The sequence below is a fragment of the Artemia sp. Qi Xiang Cuo genome, chromosome 2 (genome assembly GCF_049724085.1).
Source record: "Artemia sp. Qi Xiang Cuo chromosome 2, ASM4972408v1, whole genome shotgun sequence".
NCBI classification, from domain to species: domain Eukaryota; kingdom Metazoa; phylum Arthropoda; class Branchiopoda; order Anostraca; family Artemiidae; genus Artemia; species Artemia sp. Qi Xiang Cuo.
Window position 1 is genome coordinate 75,136,511 of NC_142795.1, and position 22,406 is coordinate 75,158,916.

Below are 22,406 nucleotides of genomic sequence, written 5' to 3' on the forward strand. Positions count from 1 at the left end.
TTCCAAATTTTTCATAGAAGATAGAAAAGTTCAAGTTCTCTTATGAATTTTACCAAAGAACATAATTAAATTCCAATTTCTCCAGAGAAAATAAAAAGATTCCACAGATTATTTTCAATGAAGATAAAAATTTTCAATTTAATTCTAAATTTTCTTAAATTCAATTACGACCTTTCTCAAAGAGATGAAAAAAATTAAAGTTCAGTTCTAAATTTTTCCGTAGAAGAGAGGAAAAGTTATACTATGATTGTGATTATTTTCCGTGAAGATGAAAAGTTTCACTTTAATTCTAAATTTCCTTAAATTCAGTTCCGACTTTTCACATAGAGATGAAAAAATTTAAATTTCTGTTCCAAATTTTTCATTGAAGATAAAAAAAGTTATACTTTGATCGTGAATATTCAAGTTCTCTTCTGAATTTTACCAAAGAACATAATTCAATTCTAATTTCTCCAGAGAAAATAAAAAGCAAAGTAAACTAGAACTCTAACAAAAAAGCGGCGCATCCCTGCGGCGCATCCCTGCGGCGCATTCCTGCAGCGCATCCCTGCGGTGCATCCCTGCGGCGCATCCCTGCGGCGCATCCCTGCGGCGCTTTCCCCGACCCGCGGCGCATCCCCCTGCGGCGCATCCCCCTGCGGCGCATTCCTGGCCCGCGGCGCGTCTCGGGCCCGGGGGACCTTTGAGGACCGGGGGCGGGCCTTGGGGGTCCGGGGGGCCCTTTGGGGGTCCGGGGGCCCTTTGAGGACCAGAGGAGGGCCTTTGAGGGTCTGAGGAGGGCGTTTGGGGGGCTGGGGCTCTTTGGGAGCTTGGGGGTCCTTTGAGTACCGGGGGCTTCCTTCGGGGTTCGGATGGGGGATCGGAACCCTTTGGGGTTGGGGTAGGAGGATTGGAACCCTTTGGGGTTGGGTTAGAGGACCTCACAACACTGTTCAAATGAAACTTGTGTATTATAACGACCACAGAGTTTCACCATTAAATTCTCTTCTAAAACCTTTCCTAAAATCATCTTTTAAAATGTCTCTAACTGTTTCGCCGAAATAGTTCCATAACCTGTCTAAAACAGTTTCGCCCAAATAATCCCTAAACGTAATTCAGCGTGTTCCTTTTGTTTTTGGCATCTCTGCGCTAATGCATTTCAAATTAATATGAAACCTGCTTCCCGCGCTAAAACAATTCATCGCTAAGATGTTTCTTGGAGAATTGTTTCCATAGCCTTTGGCTATTAATATCCTTTGGAGTTCGACCAAAAGAGTTGTTTCCGAGGCAAAGACATTAATGACTTGGATCTATTCCTGGAGAATCGTTTCTATGCGAAAATTTTAAAAGTCTGACAGATGATGTCATTGGTTGATTGATCTGTCAAGAAAGGGGAAATTAATATGTTGTTTCTAAGGGGAATTATTGATTCAAGATAGGTGAATTGAGGTCGACAGCACAGGTGTTCCAAGGTCGATGTTGTTGTTGTTGTAAGTGCACGCTCTCAGCGAATGTCAAGGTCGTTGTTGTTGTTGTTGACACATTGGAAATTTAGGTCATTGACCCCATTAACCACGTGTTCTCCCTAATGACTCTATGCCCATATTTGGTGTGGGCGTGGGAGTCTATGCCCTTATTTGGTGTGGGCGTGGGAGTCTATGCCCTTATTTGGTGTGGGCGTGGGAGTCTATGCCCTTATTTGGTGTGGGCGTGGGAGTAACACCCTCTATTCTACTATGGTCGTCAAGGGGGGGGGGGCTGGTTTCCCTCTAAAGTTGAAGCTCAATATAAAAGAGATCTAGATATGTTTCACTTTATGCTGCATCCTTAACAACAATTTCCTGAACAATGGAGAAGCCAGTGCTATATTAGCGAATAAAGAATCTCTTTTTAGGGTTTTCCTATGACAATCTGGGTTATGGTCTGGGATATGAAATAGCTTTTTTGTAAAAAGTATTCCATAAAACATATAACAAAGACTCCAGGGCTGAGACAACCCACCAAAGCCCTTGGGTAAGGAGTCAAAAGATTTAAGGGAAACTAGCCCCCCCCCCCTTACGCCCTTTTTTCCCCAAACCCATCCGCTACAAATTTTGAGATAGCCAGCTTTTTAAAAATTGTTCAAAAATTAGATAACAAAAACTCCGGTGTCAATACAACCCCCCATGGCGCGGGGGGTAGGCATTGTAAGTGTTGTCCTGGGGGCGTATATGGTTCTTAATGAAAAGGATACCCGTATAAACTTCAGAGATTGCTCACTTGATTGGAAGTTGAAAGTTCTAGTTCGCATTTTAAGAAACAAAAGATATCCAAGGGAAACTAGCCCCCCCCACACACACCCTTTTTTCCCCAAGCCCATCCGATAAATTTTTTAAAATAGCCATTTCATTAAAAATAGTTCCAAGGTCAGATAAGAAAAACTCCTGTGTCGACGCAACCCCCCAGGGCCCTCAGGCAGGAGTTGTAAGTAATGCTCTGAGGGCATATATAGTTCTTATGGAAGGGATGCTCGTATAAACTTCGGAGAGGGCCCATTTGATTGGAAATTGAAACTTCATGTTCACTTCTTAAGAGTCAAACGCGATCAGAGGGCAACAAGCCCCCCCCCATCCACGCCCTAAATACATCAGATAAAATTTAGAGATAAACATTTTGTTAAAAATATTTCAGATAACAAAAACTCCGGTGTCGACAGAGCCCCCCAGGGCCCGGAGTAGGCGTTGTAAGTTATACCCTGGGGGCATATATGGTTGTTATGGAAGGGATGCTCGTATAAAATTCATAGAGGGCTCATTTTATTGGAAACTGAAAGTTGTAATTCACTTTTTAAGAGTCGAATGTGATCAGAGGGTAGCTAGCCTCCCCCTCCCCCCTCACACTCCATTTTTTTTTCCCAGAGGCACTTCATATAGAAGGGGTCTTCCTATAAACTTTAAAGGGGGTTCATTCAATTGGAAATCGAAAGTTGTAGCGCCTTTCGTAGCATTAAAAAGGAATCGGTGGGCAACTAGCCCCCCCCCCAAGCCAATTTTCCCCAAATGCATCTGATAAAAAATTTAAGATAATCATTTTGCTAAAAGTAGTCCAAAGAATATATAACAAAAACTCCTTTACGTATGGCCATTTCGTTAAAATAGTTCAAAGGTCAGATAAGAAAAATTCCTGCGTCGACGCAATCCCCCAGGGCCCGGGGCAGGCGTTCCAAGTATTGATCTGGGGGCATATATGGTTCTTATTGAAGGTATGGCCTTAAAAACTTCGGATAAAAATTTTGAGATAGCTATTTATTTTGTTAAAAATAGTTCAAAGGTCAGATAAAAAAAAATCGGTGTCGACACAACCAACCCAGGGCAAGGGGGCAGGCGTTGCAAGTTATGCCCTGGGGGAATATATAGTTCTAATGGAAGGGATGCTCGTATAAACTTCATAGAGGCCTTATTTGATTGGAAAGCCAGTTTTTTTTTAAATTGTTCAAAAATTAGATAACAAAAACTCTGGTGTCAAAACAACCCCCCCAGGACCCGAGAGGTAGGCATTGTAAGTGTTGTCCTGGGGGCGTATATGGTTCTTAATGAAAGGGATACTCGTATAAACTTCAGTGATTGCTCATTTGATTGGAAATTGAAAGTTCTAGTTCAATTTTTAAGAAACAAAAGATATCCGAGGAAAAAAAGCCCCCCATCCCACACACGGAATTTTTTCCCTAATTCCATCCGATAACATTTTTAAAATAGCCATTTCATTGAAAACAGTTCTAAGGTCAGAAAAGAAAAACTCCTGTGTCAACGCAACCTCCCAGGGCCCGGAGGCAGGCGTTGTAAGTAATGCTCTGGGGGCATATACAGTTCTTATGGAAGGGATGCTCGTACAAACTTCGGAGAGGGCTCATTTGATTGGAAATTGAAAGTTCATGTTCATTTTTTAAGAGTCAAGAGATCAGAGGGCAACAGGCCACCCCCTTCCACGCCCTAAATGCATCAGATAAAATTTAGAGATAGACTTTTTGTTAAAAATAGTTCAGATAACAAAAACTCCGGTGTTGACACAGCCCCCCCAGGGCTCGGGGGTAGGCATTGTAAGTTATGCCCTGGGGGCATATATGGTTGTTATGGAAGGGATGCTCGTATAAAATTCATAGAGGGCTCATTTCATTGGGAATTGAAAGTTGTAATTCACTTTTTAAGAGTCAAAATTGATCGGAGGAAAGCTAGCCTCGCCCCACACTCCATTTATTTTTCCCAGAGGCACTTCATATAGAAGGGGTCGTCGTATAAACTTCAAAGGGGGCTCATTCAATTGGAAATCCAGAGTTCTAGTGCCCTTTTTAAGAGTCAAAAGTAATCGGAGGGCAAATAGCCCCCCCCCCTCCCCATGCCCTTTTCCCCCAAATACATTTGATAAAAAATTTGAGGTAGCCATTTTGTTAAAAATAGTTCAAGGATCATATAACTAAAACTCCTTTACGTATGCCCCGGGAGCATATATATATCCTTGAATTATGCCCCGGGAGCATATATGGTTTTTATGGAAAGGATGCTCGTATAAACTTCAGAGAGGGCTGATTTGAATGGAAATTGAAAGTTCTAGTTCAATTTTTAACAGTCAGAAGAGATTGGAGGGCCCTCCCCTAACACCTTTCTCCCTCAAACCCATCCGATACAAATTTTGAGATAGCCCCTTTTTCTAAAATAGTTCAAAGGTCAGATAACAAAAAATCCGGCGTCGAAACAACCCCCCAGGCCCCCGGGACAGGCATTGTAAGCTATGTCCTGGGGCCGTATATGGTTCTTATGAAAGGGATGCTCGTATAAACTTCAGAGAGGGCTCATTTGAAAGGAAGTTAAAAGTTCTAATTCATGTTCTCAGAGTAAAAAAAGATCGGAGGGCATTTAGCCCCTCTCGCCCTCCACGCCTTTAGGTTTATCGGATGGATAAACCCATCCGATAAAAATTTGAGGTGACCATTTTGTTAAAAATAGTTCAAACATCAGATATTAGAACTCCGGGGATGACACAACCCCCCAAGGCCCAGGGACAGGCGTTTTAAGTTATACTCTTTGGGTATATATGGTTCTTATAGAAGGCATTCTCGTATAAACTTCAGAGAGGGCTCATTTGATTGAAAATAAAAAGTTCTAGTTCACTTTCAAAGAGTCAAAAGAGATCGAAGGGCAATTAGCCCCCTCCCCCTCCCCACGCCCTTTTTCCAAAAACCCAACCGATAAAAATTTTGAGATATCCATTTTGCTAAAAATAGTTCAAATATCAGATAATAAAAAACTCTGAGATTGACACAAACCCATTTTTCACTTTGATATTGTTACTTCCACACCAGTTTTGATTCTTTGATAAACATTTGATTTTAAAAAAAAGTTTGATATTGAAATAGGGAATTTTTCAAAGCTTGAAATTTCTTTAAAACAAAAACGAAAAAAAAATTAATTAAAAAAAACATTCCGAAAAATAAGTTTTTAAAAGAAAAGTAAACGCCATTTTAAACTTAAGCTCAGCAGATACAAATACCATTTACAATTCAAACTCAAAACGAACAGAAATTAATTAGGAAAAGAAAGAATGAGCCAAAATAAGGAAGAAACAAAACAAAACAAACGAGGATAATTTTCAGCCAATTATTCGCTGGCTATTAACTGTATAAAAACTATCCTCGTTCCTTTGATCTTTCTTCTTCTTCTTCATTTTCGTTTTTCGTATGTCATGTATAGCCTTTGTGACCTCAGAACCTATATATGCAAAACAGTTCCTATCTTTGACTAAAAAACGTTTGTCATCATAATGGTTTGGCCGACTATAGTTGGCCAAACAAAATGAAACATCTACCCAATTAACAGGTAAAAGGATATTCGTCTCCCTTTTCTGCTTAACGACTAGCCAGCAGAATTTTGTAGCCAAAAAATAAGATCCTTTAAATTTTATACTGTTCCCTTGAAATTATCTTTTTGGACTAATCGTTTTTATAACGACCGTTATGGATCGTACATGCTAACGTGGAAATCCGTCCTTATAACTACAATGGACCTGATGCATGTACGTCCGACCTGGTGACATAAGGGGTATTTCCTTATTTTCCCTACCTTTTTAAAAGCAGCTTTAGAAACTTAGAGAAAGACTTACATTCGATTTCCAATTCCGATTCCCTTGACACAATGACAAAAGAAGTAAGCGCTAGAGCGAGGAATCCCATGAAAAAAAGTTCCAGCTTAAAGTAACTGTGACCAAAGAACGCTAAGAATAATCCGATCATGAAAGAGGCTGCAGCTAGACTCTTACTAAATGGAGTATCTGAAAACAAAAAGGAAAAAATGAAGATTAACTGGGATTAACTGGGATTAGAAACTATTAGTCTAAAAGGTAAAATTTACGAACGCAGTAAATTAAGTCCTGGTTGTTTCCTATTCAAAAACGGAAATAAATACACACATTTTTTCTAAAAACAGATAAAAAATAAAAAATGAAGATTAGCAAGAAACCAATTAAAATTACAGAAACAGTTTATAAGAAGAAAAAAGAAGAAGAGTCTTACACTAGACAGCAGAAAAATGCAAATAATAAAGGAGAAGCCATCTAACTAAAGTTAAAACCTGTTGAGCCTAGGTTTTGGCTTAATCTAATTATGAAGAGTATGCAAAACTGTATTGTGAAGTGATTGAGATTCAACTAAATTCGAAAGTGATTACTAGCTGAATCTTGGTGTTATTTTTTATAAATGTAATGGTGTTGGATCCAGGAAAAATCACTCAGTTTGATCGCCACTAGAAAGTGTGACTACCAGAATTTCGGCCCAAACAATGTCCCGTATCCTGGAGTATCGCAGAAAAGTATCGCAGGATTTGGATCTGATCTCGAAAGCCACAAAAAAACTTTTAAAAACGCATCAAAAGTTTGTTTATATTCGTTTTCGTTACGTTATTACGAGTCGGACAAACATTTCGAGCCGGGGGGGGGGGGGACAAACCCCTCGACCTGCCCCCCCCCTCGAATACGGCCTTGCTTAGTTCTCTTTTTTTGAAAAACATCAAAGAAATAGGTACTTACAAACAAACAGTCCAAAAACAGTTGGAAAAACTGGATGTTTGAAGATTACCAAGAAAATGTTAATTACGAAGGAATATCTCAAAGGCAAACCTGATGAAAACATTGTGTTTAAATGAAAATACTGAAGAGACACTATCTACGTCAAACTTTAGCAAAAAAAGAATAAAGCATGAACTAATAGACTTGGGTGGACACAACCGTTTTAAAGTATCTAACACGGCTCGTAACACGGCTGTTAGGACGATTTTAATCTTTAGTTTTCTTATATATATTGTGATGTTTGTATTATATATATTATTTTATATTATTTTGAATTGTTTTATTTTCAAAAATTTTCATTCGATTTTGAGCGACAACACATTTTGAACAAAACATTTGCATATTTTCATCGAATTTCAAGCAACAACTCATTTTACACCGTTTATTTTGAATTGCCACAGGTGAAATGACAACACTTACTAATTGTTTGGCAATCTTCAAAAACAGGATCACAGCCATAAGTGGCAGCAGGTACGTAAACAGATGAAACGTTTGATAATTTTGAGGTAACGACAACACTGAACACTTGTCCAATACCTGGATAATTGGCAAACTTTGACCTAGTTTTGGGAGCAAATCCAAATAGGCGGATCTGAAAAAAGTAGAAATTATTTTTAAATGTATTTTAAGGAGAATTAATTGAAAAAAAGTTCGTATGGTTTTAGTAAAAAAAGAAAATTTTAGTATAATTGAAAGCCAGGGTAGGCAGTTGGAGGGACAGTTGCCCCCCCCAATAATGTGGAGAGAAAAAAATATCATATATCCCATGCCCCTTGACTATCCAGATATGGACCCCTCTTCCCCCCAATAAAAATGCTAGAGATTCGCCCCTGTCGAAAGCCAAAATGATAAGGATTCCAGAATCCCGGATTTTTTTCTTAAAATATGTAAGTCTGAATGCTTAGGACATAAAACAACAACACCTTTAAAAAAAGTACTTTAAGGAGAATGAATTAAAACATAAACTTTATTTATTAAAGTTGAATTATTAAAATTAAAGTTATATTAGAAAATAGTAAAAAAGAAAAACTTACTAAAATCCAGAGCCAATATATTAAAGAATCCATAACCCAGGACAAATTTGCTAATATACTTGAATATTAATGCTTAGGGCATAAAAAAACGCTTCAAAAAGATTTTCAGGAGAATGAATACAATAAGATATTTAGTAGGATTTTGGAAAAAGAGAAACATTTATTAAAATCCAGAAAAAATGTGTCAAAGAATCCAGAGCCCCGGAAGAATTTGTTGAAAATATGCAAATTAAAAAACACAAACTAAAAAATGATTGGACACGCCCAAGATATCATCTCAAATTAAATCTTACCTCTCTCCCAATCTGTCGGGCAGTTTCCAAATCACTCATCTGTAATATTTTCTGAAAGTACAACTCTTCGGTAAATTCCATTGGGAAAAGATATGAATGATAAAGTTCGTACTCTAAAAACTCGTTCTCGCATGATGGCCTAGACGAACGTTTAGGGTAAGGCGATAAGGCTGGTTGATGTTCCACTGTTATTGAGTAATTACTGAATCGGGTATGGAGGTAAGGGGCTAATTCAACAGAGAACTCGACATTACACGCACCCGGTATAGGATCTGGAAAAAGAGACAATAAAATAAAATAACGTCTGAATTGAATTTTCTGGAAAATAGATACAGTCAGTTCAGTTAAGAAACTAGCTTGATATTCTATCTTTATCCCCTAAAATTTATAAATTTATGAACACGTGTACTAAACCAGCTTTTGGAAATTGGAGGATAAAAGCTAAGACTGTTTAGGAGGGATAAGCGACAAGAAGGGGTTCTACGCTATGACCACACGGTGGCTCGCATATGTGAAAGCAACAGATCCAATTTTCCGGCTTTTTTTCTAATTTTATATCGGTAAAAACTTCTGAGGCTGTCATTTCACTGAGAATGGTCAAAAGTTCAACAAATGAGCCTTCAGAAAAGACAATACCCGCTAAGCCGAAGGGGCAAGGGACCCCAGTTATGCAGTTAACCTATTCTTCACAAATACTTTTTAGTGGAAAAGATGGGCCTTATGCATTTTTGAAAAATATAATCATCCAAGCGATGTCCAGAATTCCAATCAATATGACTTGAACAAAAATACGGTCAATAATCTCTCCAAACCCATACATACCCAATGCTAAGGCGTTCCAAGTCCCGACACTACTTAAAAACTAATTCAAAGCTGAATTTTCTTAACTCTTTCCAAAAACTAGTTAAATCCATCCTGAAATGGTCCCTGAGGTACTGCAGATATGCTATTTTAGTAACCTCGATGTATGTCATGTCTTTCTATCAACCTCTACCTCTTCCCCCAAGTCAATATTCTAAGTCTTCGTGCCCCAACCCCCAACATCTCCGGAAAGTTTCAACTCGCCCCCAAACCATTCAGACTATATTGCAGGTACTTTATTATAGAAATGAGGGTGTAGGCTAAATATCATCTTTTGATTTATCCATATACGCATATTAATTCAGGAGTAAACCCTTAGGAAACTCTGGGAAATATCGGCCTGCCAAAAATCCCTAAGATTTCTTATCTGATCAGGCAACGAAGACCAAACAAGGCTGCCATTCCTACTATAATCTATGAGTAAACAGCAGATAATCTATAAATTTTAAGATTTTTTCCCTCGGTGAGGGGGGGGGGGGTATCGACCTCGCACCGTACTTGTTACACCTTTTGACTATTCTAAACTAAATAGGTATCTCAGAGCCGTTAACTCTCTATTTTTTCGGCTTTGAAAGGGCGCAAAAACGTTTAAATTCAGATGAATCTAACCCCCCCCCTCCCTGAAGTTTAGACAACCACATCTTCCAACATAATACACACGGGGAAAAAAATAATACAAGGGGGACAAGCGGGTTGTCAATAAAGCAACTCTAGTGAGTTGCATCTAAAATATTATAACATTTCACACGACTTATGCTTTTTTTGTTTCCTAGAGTCAGTGGGCCTTTGACCTTCCCTGCCAGTCCCATTGACCCCATCCCAATTGTTTAGATTAGTCCGGATTTCACATGTGTGAGTACATTAAGTACAAAAAAAGAAAAAGAAGATCACACTATTGTCCTCTAATAAAAAAAAAAAAAAAAAAAACAACAAGAGGCAAGTTTTGAACAACACTATTTGAGATCGTTGATTTGCTCTAAGAATGATGACGAGTACTATTTTTACAACAAGGACAAGAAAAAAGGTCAACATTAATATTTCAAAAAGATCCCAATAAATCGAAAAGGGATAACCATATATAGTTTATGCAACCCAAAACTGAATTGCTGCAAGAAATATGTTGAGTGGGCCAAAAAACGCTGAACATCTTAGAATCCCGGATCTGGACAAATCCTGCACTGTTCTTAGGGCAATTCCTAAAATTTTTATAATCAAAATTTTGGCCTGATTTTTCCTATTAGATTTCGATTATTTGAACGATCAATTATCGATCTAAACAGATCGAAGAAAAAACAGGCCAGCCATTAAAATTTTACTTTTTGGAGAACTTTTACGTCTTCCTTGGCTCTATAAAGTAGTTTAAGTAAAAATGTAATCTAAGTTTAAATTAATGTTTTTTGAGCAACGATATTTAAATGCTGAGCGACCCATGGGCAAAATTTAGCAGGCAGTGAAGAACAGCAAAAAAAATATACTCTCTTACCTATATAATAAATAACATGACTAAAAATCAGAACTGAAATTGAATTGTTGCCATTAGCTTCATATTTGAGAAAGATTGGCTTTGTAATGTTGGTTTCTTTGTTTTCAACAAGCAGACCCAAATTCCGGCCTGTTACAAAACGATCTTCGACAGGATTGATGTCGTATGACAGGGTGACATTATCCAAATGAGAATGGGCCTGCATGAGAATATATCGAGCAGTCGAAGGAACATTTATCGCTTTGATTCTGATGATGCTGTTCGGGTGCATGAGCAGCATTTTGTCATTTGGCTGGACAGTGGAGTCTAGTTTCACTTCATCATGGTCTAAAATGAATTAATCAAAACTATTATTATGAAGCTTACCAAATGCCTGATAAAAACTGGTTATAAGAGGGAGAACTAGAGAGAGAAGGAGAAATAGGGAGGGAATGAGAGAGAGGGGGAGGCAGAGAGAGGTTGAGGGAGAGAGAAATTGAGAGAGAGGGGAGGTAGATCAAGATACAGAAAGCGAGAGAGAGAGAGAGAGAGAGAGAGAGAGAGAGAGAGAGAGAGAGAGAGAGAGAGAGAGAGAGAGAGAGAGAGAGTTAGAGAGAGAGAGAGAGAGAGAGAGAGAGAGAGAGAGAGAGAGCGAGAGAGAGAGAGAAAGAGAGAAAGAAAGAAAGAAAGAAAGAAAGAAAGAGGAGGAGGGAGATAGAGAAAGAGAGGCTGGAGAGAACAGGGAGATAGAGATAGAGAAGGTACACAAAGATAAAGAGAGAGAGGAAGAGAGAGGAGAGGGGAGAGTATGAAGCGGACACGAAGACTGGGACAGAGAGGGAAAGCTAGATTCAACAATTGGAGGACAACATTGGTCAATTTGGGTAATATCCTTTCCACAAGCTTCAAAGCAGCAGGCATCTCAAGTACTCAATCCAGCACTATCCTTTACCAAGTTAGATGACTCACTTTTACACTTCTCCAGGTCTTTCAATTGAAGGAATCAACAGAAGATTGAGTTGGGATGAGACCATCAGCAAATCCCTTCCAAATGGATTTGCAATGCCTTTTCTGATTAGAAATCAAGCAGGGCTTGCACTATCGCCGGATTCGGGGATTTCCTCGAAAATATATGTGTCACCCCCCCCCCCAAAAAAAAAAACCCCAAATCCCCGAATATCACCCAATCACGGTACCACCCCTAATGATTTATCACTAGTAACTATCCCTGCCAAATATTACTTTGTTTACCATAATTCTTCACTACTATCTTGTTCGTTAATTTTCGTCTCTTGTGTTACTTCGCATATAAACCAGGCAGATACAAATGCAATACAAACGTGTCTTCATGTGTTGACAAAAGTATCATCTTTATGAAATTAAATTAAAAACAATAGTTTTTTTTACCGAAAGTAAGGAGCAACATTAAAACTTAAAACGAACAACAATTATTCCGTATATGAAAGGGGCTGTCCCCTCCTCAACGCCTCGCTCTTTATGCTAAAGTTTATTTATTGTTTTAAAAAGTAGTGGTGACAAAGAGTCAAACTTAAGCGTAAAGAGCGAGGCGTTAAGGAGGGGACAGCCCCTTTCATATGCGGAATAATTGCTGTTAGTTTTAAGTTTTAATGTCGCTCCTTATTTTCAGTTTAAAAAACTTGTTTTTTATTTAATTTCTGAACATTTTTCAACTAATGCAGGTTCGATTTTGGCTAACCATGCATGAAAAATTAAAACACAATTTGCACATTAGTTTTGGCAGATTTATTCCGGGTTTGAGGGGTCACCCCTCCTCAATACCTTGCTCTTTACGCAAAAGCTTTTAGCACTTTTAAAAAGTCTTTCTATTCTAATTAAACAGCCCCTGTGTTTCAATTTTAGTAAACAGTCAAACTTAAGCGTAAAGAATAAGGTACTGAGGGGGGGGGCAACCCTTCATATATGGCATAATTTCTGTTTGTTTTTCAAATAATGCCGGTAAATCTGGCTCACTCTCTATGAAATATAAGCAGGGGGAGCCCTTATAATCCCATACGAACAACGATACGAACAAGTGACCTACTTTAGAGAGAGGACTGGAATCCGTGTACGAACAAGATCAACGAGCGGGACATGTGATATCATCAGATAAGGAAATTTCAACATTGGAACATTCTAATCAGAGAGTTAGAAATACTGACGGGTCAAAACATCTGTGTGACACAAATTCTCCATGACACATGTTTATAAATTTAGAAGGTTTCATAGGAATTTAAAATGTATCTCTGCAGAGTTGCCAGAATATAGGCAACGTCAGAGATTAATGGAAATTCTAGGAGATTTGAAAGTAGAGACGAAAAAGGTAAGGCATCTCAGGGAATGCTAATGGTAACTTATTGAGAATAATCATTTTAAATTTCTGAAACTTTGGTAGCCTTGATGGAGCATTCTCCTTCCCAGGTTTTTACCAAGGACACTAAATCTCGTCCACCCTTTTACCAAGGACATTAAATCTCGTCCAGGCTTTTACCAAGGACATTAAATCGCGTCCAGGCGTTTACCGATGACATTCATTCTCGTTCCGTATTTTACCAAGGACATTCAATCTCGTCCGTTCTATTAACAAGGTCATTAAATCGCGTCCAGGCTTTTACCAAGAACATTAAATCTCGACCACACTTTTACCAAGGACAATATATCTCGTCCAGTCTTTTACCAAGGACATTAAATCTCGTCCATGCTTTTACCAAGGACAACTAATCTTGAACTGTATTTCACCGTGAATATTTATTCTCGTCTAAGCGTTTGTCCATTACACTGAATAGCGTTTATACTTTTCCCAAGAACTTTAAGTCTCGACCAAACATTGGAAAAGGAATTGGACCTTAATCTGAATTTTAATCGAGGACAAAATATCCTCTCCAGAAGTTTTCAGCCGACATCATATCTAGTCTAGACATTTACCTTGTACATTAAATCTCTTCCAGGCTTTTAACAAGGACATTAAATATCGTCCAGGCTTTTACCAAGGACATTAAATCTCGTCCAGGCTTTTAACAAGGACATTAAATCTCGTCCAGACTTTTACCAAGGACATTAAATCTCGTCCTTCCTTCTAAACTACCTACAATAGCAACATTTTAACCTATATTATTAGTATTTTCAAGGGTTTTTCGGTAGCCTTTATGGAGCATTTTCCTTCTAAACTAACTACAATAGCAACATTTTACCCTATATTATTAGTATTTTCAAGTTTTTTTTGGTAGCCTTGATAGAGCATTTTCCTTCTAAACTAACTACAATAGCAACATTTTACCCTATTTTATTAGTATTTTTAAGGGGTTTTTTGGTAGCCTTGATGCCTTCTAAACTAGCTACAATAGCAACATTTTACCCTATATTATTAGTATTTTTAAGGGTATTTTGGTAGCCTTGATGGAGCATTCTCCTTCTAAACTAGCTACAATAGCAACATTTTACCCTATACTATTAGTATTTTCAAGGGTTTTTTGGTAGCCTTGATGGAGCATTTTCCTTCTAAACTAGCTACAATAGCAACATTTTACCCTATGTTATTACTATTTTCAAGTGTTTTTGTAGCCTTGATGGAGCATTTTCCTTCTAAACTAGCTACAATAGAAACATTTTACCCTATATTATTAGTATTTTCAAGGGTTTAGTATTTTCAAGGGAAATAAAAATGTTCCATTTCAGTTCCGCCTTTTCTCAAATACATGAACAAAATTTAAAGTTTTATTCTAAGTTTATTGTAAAAAATAGAAAAAGCTTTGCTTTAAATATAAACGTTTGCCATGAATGTGATGAGTTCCTCTATAATTCCAACTTCTCTCAAAGAAAAGAAAAAAGTCACACTTCAGTTATAATTTTTTCCAAAAGAAAATAAAAAAGGTTCCACTTCAGTTCTTAATTTTCTCAAAGATATAAAAAATTTTAAGTTCTGTTCTAAATTTATCCATAGAAGATAGAAAAAAGTTGTACTTCGATTGTGAATATTCTCCTGGAAGATAAAAAGTTCCACTTTAATTCTGAGTTCTCTCAAAGAAGTGCAAAAACGTTCAAGTTCTCTTCTGAATTTTCTTAAAGAAGAGAAAAAAGTTTTCTCAACGAATTAAAGAAAATTTTAAATTCTCTTCTGAATTTTCTCAATGAAAAGAAATAAGTTACACAGCAACTCTATTTTCTCCAGAGAAAATAAAAATATTCCTCTTCAGTTCGAATTTTTTTCAAAGAAGTGAAAACAAATTATAAGTTCTGTTCGTAATTTCTTATTAAAGATAGAAAAAATTATACTATGATTGTGAATATTCACCATGAAGATAAAGAGCTCCACTTGATTGCAGAGCTTTCTCAAAGAAGTTAAGAAAGTTTGAAGTCCTCTCGTGAAGATAAAAAGTTCCACGTTAATCCAGTGTATTCGCAATAAGTGGTATAAAAGTTCAAATTCTCTTCTGAATTTTCTCAAAGATAAAAAATAAGTTACAGATCAATTCTAATTTTTCTAGAGAAAATAAAAAGGTTCCACTCCAGTTCTGATTTTCCTCAAAGAGGTGAAAAAAATTTAAAGTTCTGTTCTAAATTTCTCGTAAAAGATAGAAAAGTTATACTAGGATTGTGAATAATCACCATGAAGATAAAGAGTTCCACTTTAATTCAGAGTTTTCTCAAAGAAGTGCTAAAATGTTCAAGTTCTCTTCTGAATTTTCTTAAAGAAGAGAAAAAAGTTAACTCAATTCCGAATTTTACCAAAGAAGAGCTCCCCGCAGCGCTACCACCATTAGGAGGCAGTTACCACTATTGTCTTCTTTTTTCTCCCTCTTCAGCCATTGAAGATTCCTTTACTACCTCCATTGGGGTTTGCCGTCCCCTCAGTGACACAAGCTTTTTTTCTTTTGGATCATGACTGACCAGTGAAAGTTGGTCAGACCTTTATAATTCTAATAATATTGATGACAAAATTTTGATTTTTCACAAAAAACTAATTGATTCCTTCTCATTTTGTTTCCCAGAAAAAAAAAATCAGAAAATGCTCCAGTGATAAACCTTACATAAACAATCATATAAAAATGTTAATCCGCACGAGAATAAGCTTATTTAACAGGGGTAATTTAGCTGAAGCAAATAAGTTAAGAAAAAAATTAAAAAGTCAAATTAGAAAAGCTGCCCGAGCCTACTATAAAAATAAAATTAAATACTTGCGCCATGATAAACCAAAGAACTAGTACTCTGAAATTAAAAAAACTTACCGACAAGAGTCAAGAACAACTAAATTTTAATATGAATGAACCTCCAAAGACCACAGCTAATGACCTCAATAAGTTTCTGGCTTCTATTGTCCAGAGTCTCCCACCACTATCTTACGCATTTCCAGATATTCCTGATCCTTTTTCACTCCCACATATTTCTCCACTTGATGTTGTAAAAACAAATTGTAAAACTAAAACGATCAAGCGTTTGCCCTTTAGATATTCCTGTTCCTCTTATTAAAGCTTTCAGTGATTACCTCTCAAAACCGCTATCCACCCTGTTTAATGAAATTACCAAATCTGGACAGTTCCCTCAATATTAAAAACAACGCTTTATTACCCCAATCAAAAAGAAAAATGGGAAGCCTGGCTTTGATGGCATTCGTCCTATTACCCTCACCTGTTTTTTTCAAAATTGTATGAAAGTTTTTTCGCAGACTGGCTTAAGATGAAAGTCCTCCCCCTCATTGATCCTAGACAGTTTAGTAATCTCAAATCCACGTCAACCTCTCATTACCTGATCCATCTTGTTGATACCATGGGTAAATTACTTGAAAAACTTAACACTTGGCTTAATCTGATTTAAATTGATCTTCAAAAAGCTTTCGATTTGATTAACCACAATTTACTCATAGATAAACTTATAAAGGAATTCCACATTGAAACTGTCCTTGCTAAGCTCGTTGCCTCTTTTCTCTCTAATAGATCTCAAGCAGTTAAATATCTAAATTGTTTCTCAGATCATCTCCCCATATTTAATGACATTTTTCAGGGTACTATTTAAGACATTCCTTTTTTTTGTCTAAGGATTAACAGTCTTTCAAATCTTTACGAAAATAGATAGAAACTAGTTAATGACTTGAAAATTATAGAGATATGCTATAAAAACATGGTTAGCAGCCTAATGGCCATAATCCAGGATATTGCCTATGAGGCCTCTTCCCTTGACATGAAAGTTAACCCTTCTAAATCTGCAATAGTCTCAGTAAGTTTCCTTAAATCCCCTCCCTTTTTCTTGCTCCTATTCGTCCTGAAACCTCTGTCATATCTCTTGAGCTCCTTGGCATTACAATTTTTTCCAATTTGAAATTGGATGCCCATATAAATAATATCCCACGACAAGCCAACTCCTCACTTTCCCTCCTTAAACTTTTAAATAAATTTAGTTGCCCCCAATCACATTACTACAAGTATAAATTTCTTTTGTGCGTCCCATATTAGAGTATGCTTGTCCTTTGTGGCACCCTGGCCTCTCAACTGAAGCAACACAAAAAATTGAAAATGTCCAAAAGAGAGCTCTAAGAATTATTTTTAAAGAGGGCAATATGCCATATTTGTATTTGTTAAATATTTCAAAACTAGAGACCCTCGAGATACGAAGAAATAATTTGTGCCTCCGTTTTGCAGAAAATGCCATAACAAACCCTCGGACGGCAAGTATTTTCCCCAAACGTCACTCCCCATCCAGATTACGGCCGCCTCGAGCTGTTTCTGAGCTCATCCCTGTTTTGTCCCCCATTCGCTGCGTTACTTCGAGATACGAAAGAACTTTTGTCCCCTTTATTACAGAAAAAATGAATAAAATGTCCCAATAGTTTCTTTTTTCCTCTCTTTTTGTCCCCCCCTCTTGACCAGTTTTTATTTTTTAGCTCTTTTACTGACTTACTGTATTTGGATTATTGACACTTTCTTAGTGTCCCTTTTAATTTATATGCTTTTATGTCTCGCTCTTTTTTTGTGTATATTCGCTTTGTGTATGTCCGTTCTAATTCTTTTTCCGATTCGTATTTGTGTAAGTTTAGTTTGACCAGTTTTTATCTTTTTAACTTTTAATTGACTTTTTACAGTTTTAATTATTGACTGTTAAATGATTATTCATAATGATTTTTCTATTTCGTTGTTGTTTTTTGCATTTTTGCCAGTTTTAGTGCAACCATTTATAATGTCGACTCTGAAGTCCGAATTTGGCCCTGTGTGGGCTTGTGATAGTTATCTTTTTGAAATAAATATCTTATTTATTTATTTAAGAGAAAAAGTTCCACTCCATTTCTGAATTTTCTCAGATATGAAAAAAACTTAATATTTCTATTCTAAATTTCTCCGTAGAAGATAGAAAAGAAGTTACAGTTGAATTCTGTGTATTCTCCATGAAGATGGAAAAAGTTCCACTTTAATTCTGAGTTTTCTCAGAGCGGTAAAGAAAAGTACAATTTCTCTCTTCTGAAGATAAATAATTCCACTTTTAATTCTAAGTTTTCTCGAAGAAGTGAAGAAACGTTCAAGTTCTTTTCTGAATTTTCTAAAAAAAACAAAGTTATAGTTCAATTTTAAATTTTTCCATAGAAGTTAGGAAAAAGTTATACTTCGGTTCTGAATTTTTCCTCCAAGAAAAGAAAAAGTTCTGCTTTAATTCTATATTTTCTCAAAGAAGTGAAGAAAAGTCCAAGTTCCTTTCTTAATGTTTTCCCAGAGAAGACAAAAGGTTCCACTTTATTTCTGAGTTTTCACAACGAAGTGAAGAAAAGTTCAAGTTCTCTTCTGAATTTTCTCAAAGAAAAGAAAAAAGTTATAGTTAAGTTCTAATTTTTTACAAAGAAAATAAAAAATCTCCAACTTTTCAATAAACATTCAAAGCGTTTGACATGCTAGCGTATCCTAAAATAATAGAAATATAACAAAGTAATGCATAACATATTTTTATTGAAATAACAACATGTAGAATATCAACATAAAAATATGTTACATACATTATTATACATTATTAATATTATTGAGCAACTTTGGACATTTTGAATCTGTTCCATAAAATAAATCGTCATGTTCTCTCTTGATACTAGATTTACTCGCTTCTCTTAGTTCATAACCACTATAATTATCATTATTCCATTTTGAGTCATACAATTTTTACAGGGATGTCACATACAGGTTCAATACACGTTTCATCCTTGGTATTATTTGATTCATTGACCATATGATCATTGGTAGAAATAATGTTCACTTGTGCTTTATTCTCCATTAATTTATCTATATTCATTAGTGATATTGTCTGCCAATGCCCTTTTTATTTTGACAGCGATTTCATTGTCTATTATCAAATTAAGTTTACAGAGGTAACAATTCTGGCACGAAGGCAAGATATGATTTGTGTTGTTGGTGCAGCAGTATGCATGTCTTCTATTTCCTTGTGCTTTTATTCGACTGTTAGAACCAGTGTGATGACGATAACATCTATAAATGGGGAACATGTTACCAGAACCATTAGCAGGACGTTGCCCCTTTTCATCAACTATTATTTTTATTCTGGCACTCTCTTTGAGTACTAACTTCCCTGGAAATGACACTTTTACATATCCACCATTTGCAAGATGGAAATTCTTGGGTACTCCAAAGGAATTTAGCTCCTCACTGTCATGACAACGTAAGCATACACTCCCAATAAAATATCCACTAACACTTGTGTCTTTGTTCAAATATATTTCTTTATTGACATTCAAAGCAACGATGACTTTATCATGTGTACACACTTTCCTCGAATAATTCATTTTCCCTTCTTTTTTTTCAAATATTATACCGGTGTTTATCACTCCAATAAGTAAAATTTACTGATTTAATAAATGCAATAAACTAGATATTCTCCATAACCTAGCAGAGACTACCATTGAGAAAGCCGCTCCCGGTGTAAGAGTAAGCATAGAGTACAATAGCTACAGCCGCAAGTATACATAGGGAGAGAGACATGCACAGTCGACATAGCTTTATTACATTTTTAAGGTTAATTTAGACTAGGTTACGTGCGCGCAAGTAATCTCTGAAAATTCAGACAAAAATCTGAATTAAAGTGGAACTCTTTATCTTTATGGTGAATATCCGCAATCAAAGTACAACTTTTTTCTATCTTTTACGAGAAATTCAGAACAGAACTTTAATATTTTTAACCTCTTTGAGAAAAATCCGAACTGAAGTAAAACCTTTTTATTTTCTCTAGAAAAAATTAGAATTGATCTGCAACTTATTTTTTCTTTGTGAAAATTCAGAAGAGAACTTGAACTTTTTTTCATTTTATTGAGAAAACTCAGAATTAAAGTGGAACTTTTTATTTTCAGAAGAGATCTTGAACTTTCCTTCACTTTTTTGAGAAAACTCAGAATTAAAGTGGAACTCGTTATCTTCATGGCGAACATTCATAATCATAGTATAACTTTTTTATTTTTTTTCTTCGAAAAAATTCAGAAGAGAACTTGAACTTTTCTTAATTTTATTGAGAAAACTCAGAATTAAAGTGGAACTTTTTTTCTATCTTTTACGAGGAATTTAGAACAGAACTATAAATTATTTTAACCTCTTTGAGAAAAATCAGATCTGAAGTGGAACCTTTTTATTTTCTCTAGAAAAAATTAGAATTGATCTGTAACTTATTTTTTCGTTGTGAAAATTCAGAAGAGAACTTGAACTTTTCTTCACTTTATTGAGAAAACTCAGAATTAAAGTTAAACTTTTTATCTTCAGAAGAAAACCTGAACTTTTCTTCACTTCTTTGAGAAAACTCAGAATTGAAGTGGAACTCGTTATCTTCATGGTAAATATTCACAAGCAATGTATAAATTTTTTCTTTTTTTTCTTCGAGAAAATTCAGGGGAGAACTTGAACGTTTTTACATTTTATTGAGAAAACTCAGAACTAAAGCGGAACTTTATATCTTTGGAAGAGAACTTGAATTTTTCTTCACTTCTTAGAGAAAACTCAGAACTAGAGTGGAACTCTTTATCTTCATGGCAAATATTCTCAATCATAGTATAACCTTTTTCTATCTTTAATAAGAAATTTAGAACATAATTTTAAATTTTTTTCATCTCTTTGAGAAAAATCAGAACTGAAGAGGAAAATTTTAATTTTCTATGGAATAAATAGAATTGATCTATAACTTATTTTTTTTCATTGAGAAAATTCAAAAGAGAACTTGAACTTTTCTTCACTTCGTTGAGAAAACTTAGAATTAAAGTGGAAATTTTTATTTCTCTGGAAAAAAATAAAATTGATCTGTAGCTTGTTTTTTCTTTGAGAAAATACAGAAGAGAGCTTGAACTTTTTTCACCTCTTTGAGAAAACTAAGAATTAAAGTGGAACTTTATACCTTCGTGGCCAATATTCATAATCAAAGTATAACCTTTTTCTATCTTCTATGGAAAAATTTAGAACAGAACTTTAAATTTTTTATGTCTTTGAGAAAATTAAGAATTGACCTGTAACTTATTTCTTTTCATTCAGAAAATTCAGAAGAGATTAAAAAAATCACATGTATTTTATACGTGGTTGTTCATATTTCTGAAAAATAAAACGCAACTTTAATAAAAAAATCAAATATTATTAATAAATTGCTATTGTAGCTAGTTTAGAAGGAGAATGCTCCATCAAGGCTACCAAAAACCCTTGAAAATACTAATAATATAGGGTAAAATGTTGCTATTGTAGCTAGTTTAAAAGGAGAATGCTCCATCACGGCTACCAAATTCCTTTAAAATACTAATAATATAGGGCAAAATGCTGCTATTGTAGCTAGTTTAGAAGGAGAATGCTCCATCAAGACTATCAAAACCCTTGAAAATCCTAATAGTATAGGGTAAAATATTGATATTGTAGCTAGTTTAGAAGGAAAATGCTCCATCAAGGCTATCAAAAAACGCTTTAAAATACTAATAATATAGGGTAAAATGTTGCTATTGTAGCTAGTTTAGAAGGAGAATGTTCCATCAAGGCTACCAGAACCCTTGAAAACACTAATAATACAGGTGAAAATGTTTCTATTGTAGCTAGTTTAGAAGGAAAATGCTCCATGAAGGTTACCGAAACACTTAGAAACACTAATAATACGGGTTAAAGTATTGTTATTGCACCCAGCTAGTAAGGAGAATTCTCAATCAAGGGTACCAAAAACCCTTGAAAATACTAATAATTTAGGGTAAGATGTTCCTATTGTAGCTAGTTTAGAAGGAGAATGCTCCATCAAGGCTACCAAAACCCTTGAAAATACTAATAGTATAAAGTAAAATGTTGCTATTATAGCTAGTTTAGAAGGAAAATGCTCTATCAAGGCTATCAAAAAAGCCCCTTGAAAATACTAATAATATAGGGTAAAGTGTTGCTATTGTAGTTACTTTAGAAGGAAAATGCTCCATCAAGGCTACCAAAAAAGCCTTGAAAATACTAATAATATAGGGTAAAATGTTGCTATTGTAGTTAGTTAAGAAGGAAAATGCTCCATCAAGGCTACCAAAAAACTCTTGAAAATATTAATAATAAAAGGGGAAAATGTTGCTATTGTAGTTAGTTTGAAAGGAAGGACAAGATTTAATGTCCTTGGTAAAAGCCTGGACGAGCCTTAATGTCCTTGGTAAAAGCCTGGACGAGATTTAATGTCCTTGGCAAAAGCCTGAGAAGGAGAATG

The 22,406-nt window shown here is 35.7% G+C and overlaps 1 protein-coding gene across 1 annotated transcript in view; it reads right to left on the reverse strand.

The window, feature by feature from the left end:
• LOC148955620 (transmembrane 7 superfamily member 3-like) overlaps positions 1 to 22,406 on the reverse strand; it is an 88,254-nt gene that overhangs the window by 44,831 nt on the left and 21,017 nt on the right. The window contains exons 3-6 of the mRNA XM_089103232.1: positions 10,743 to 11,069; positions 8,399 to 8,670; positions 7,492 to 7,663; positions 6,112 to 6,279 (exon numbers count right to left, since the gene is read on the reverse strand). Coding sequence (XP_088959358.1) covers positions 6,112 to 6,279; positions 7,492 to 7,663; positions 8,399 to 8,670; positions 10,743 to 11,069 — 939 coding nt within the window. The remainder of the gene's footprint in view (positions 1 to 6,111; positions 6,280 to 7,491; positions 7,664 to 8,398; positions 8,671 to 10,742; positions 11,070 to 22,406) is intronic.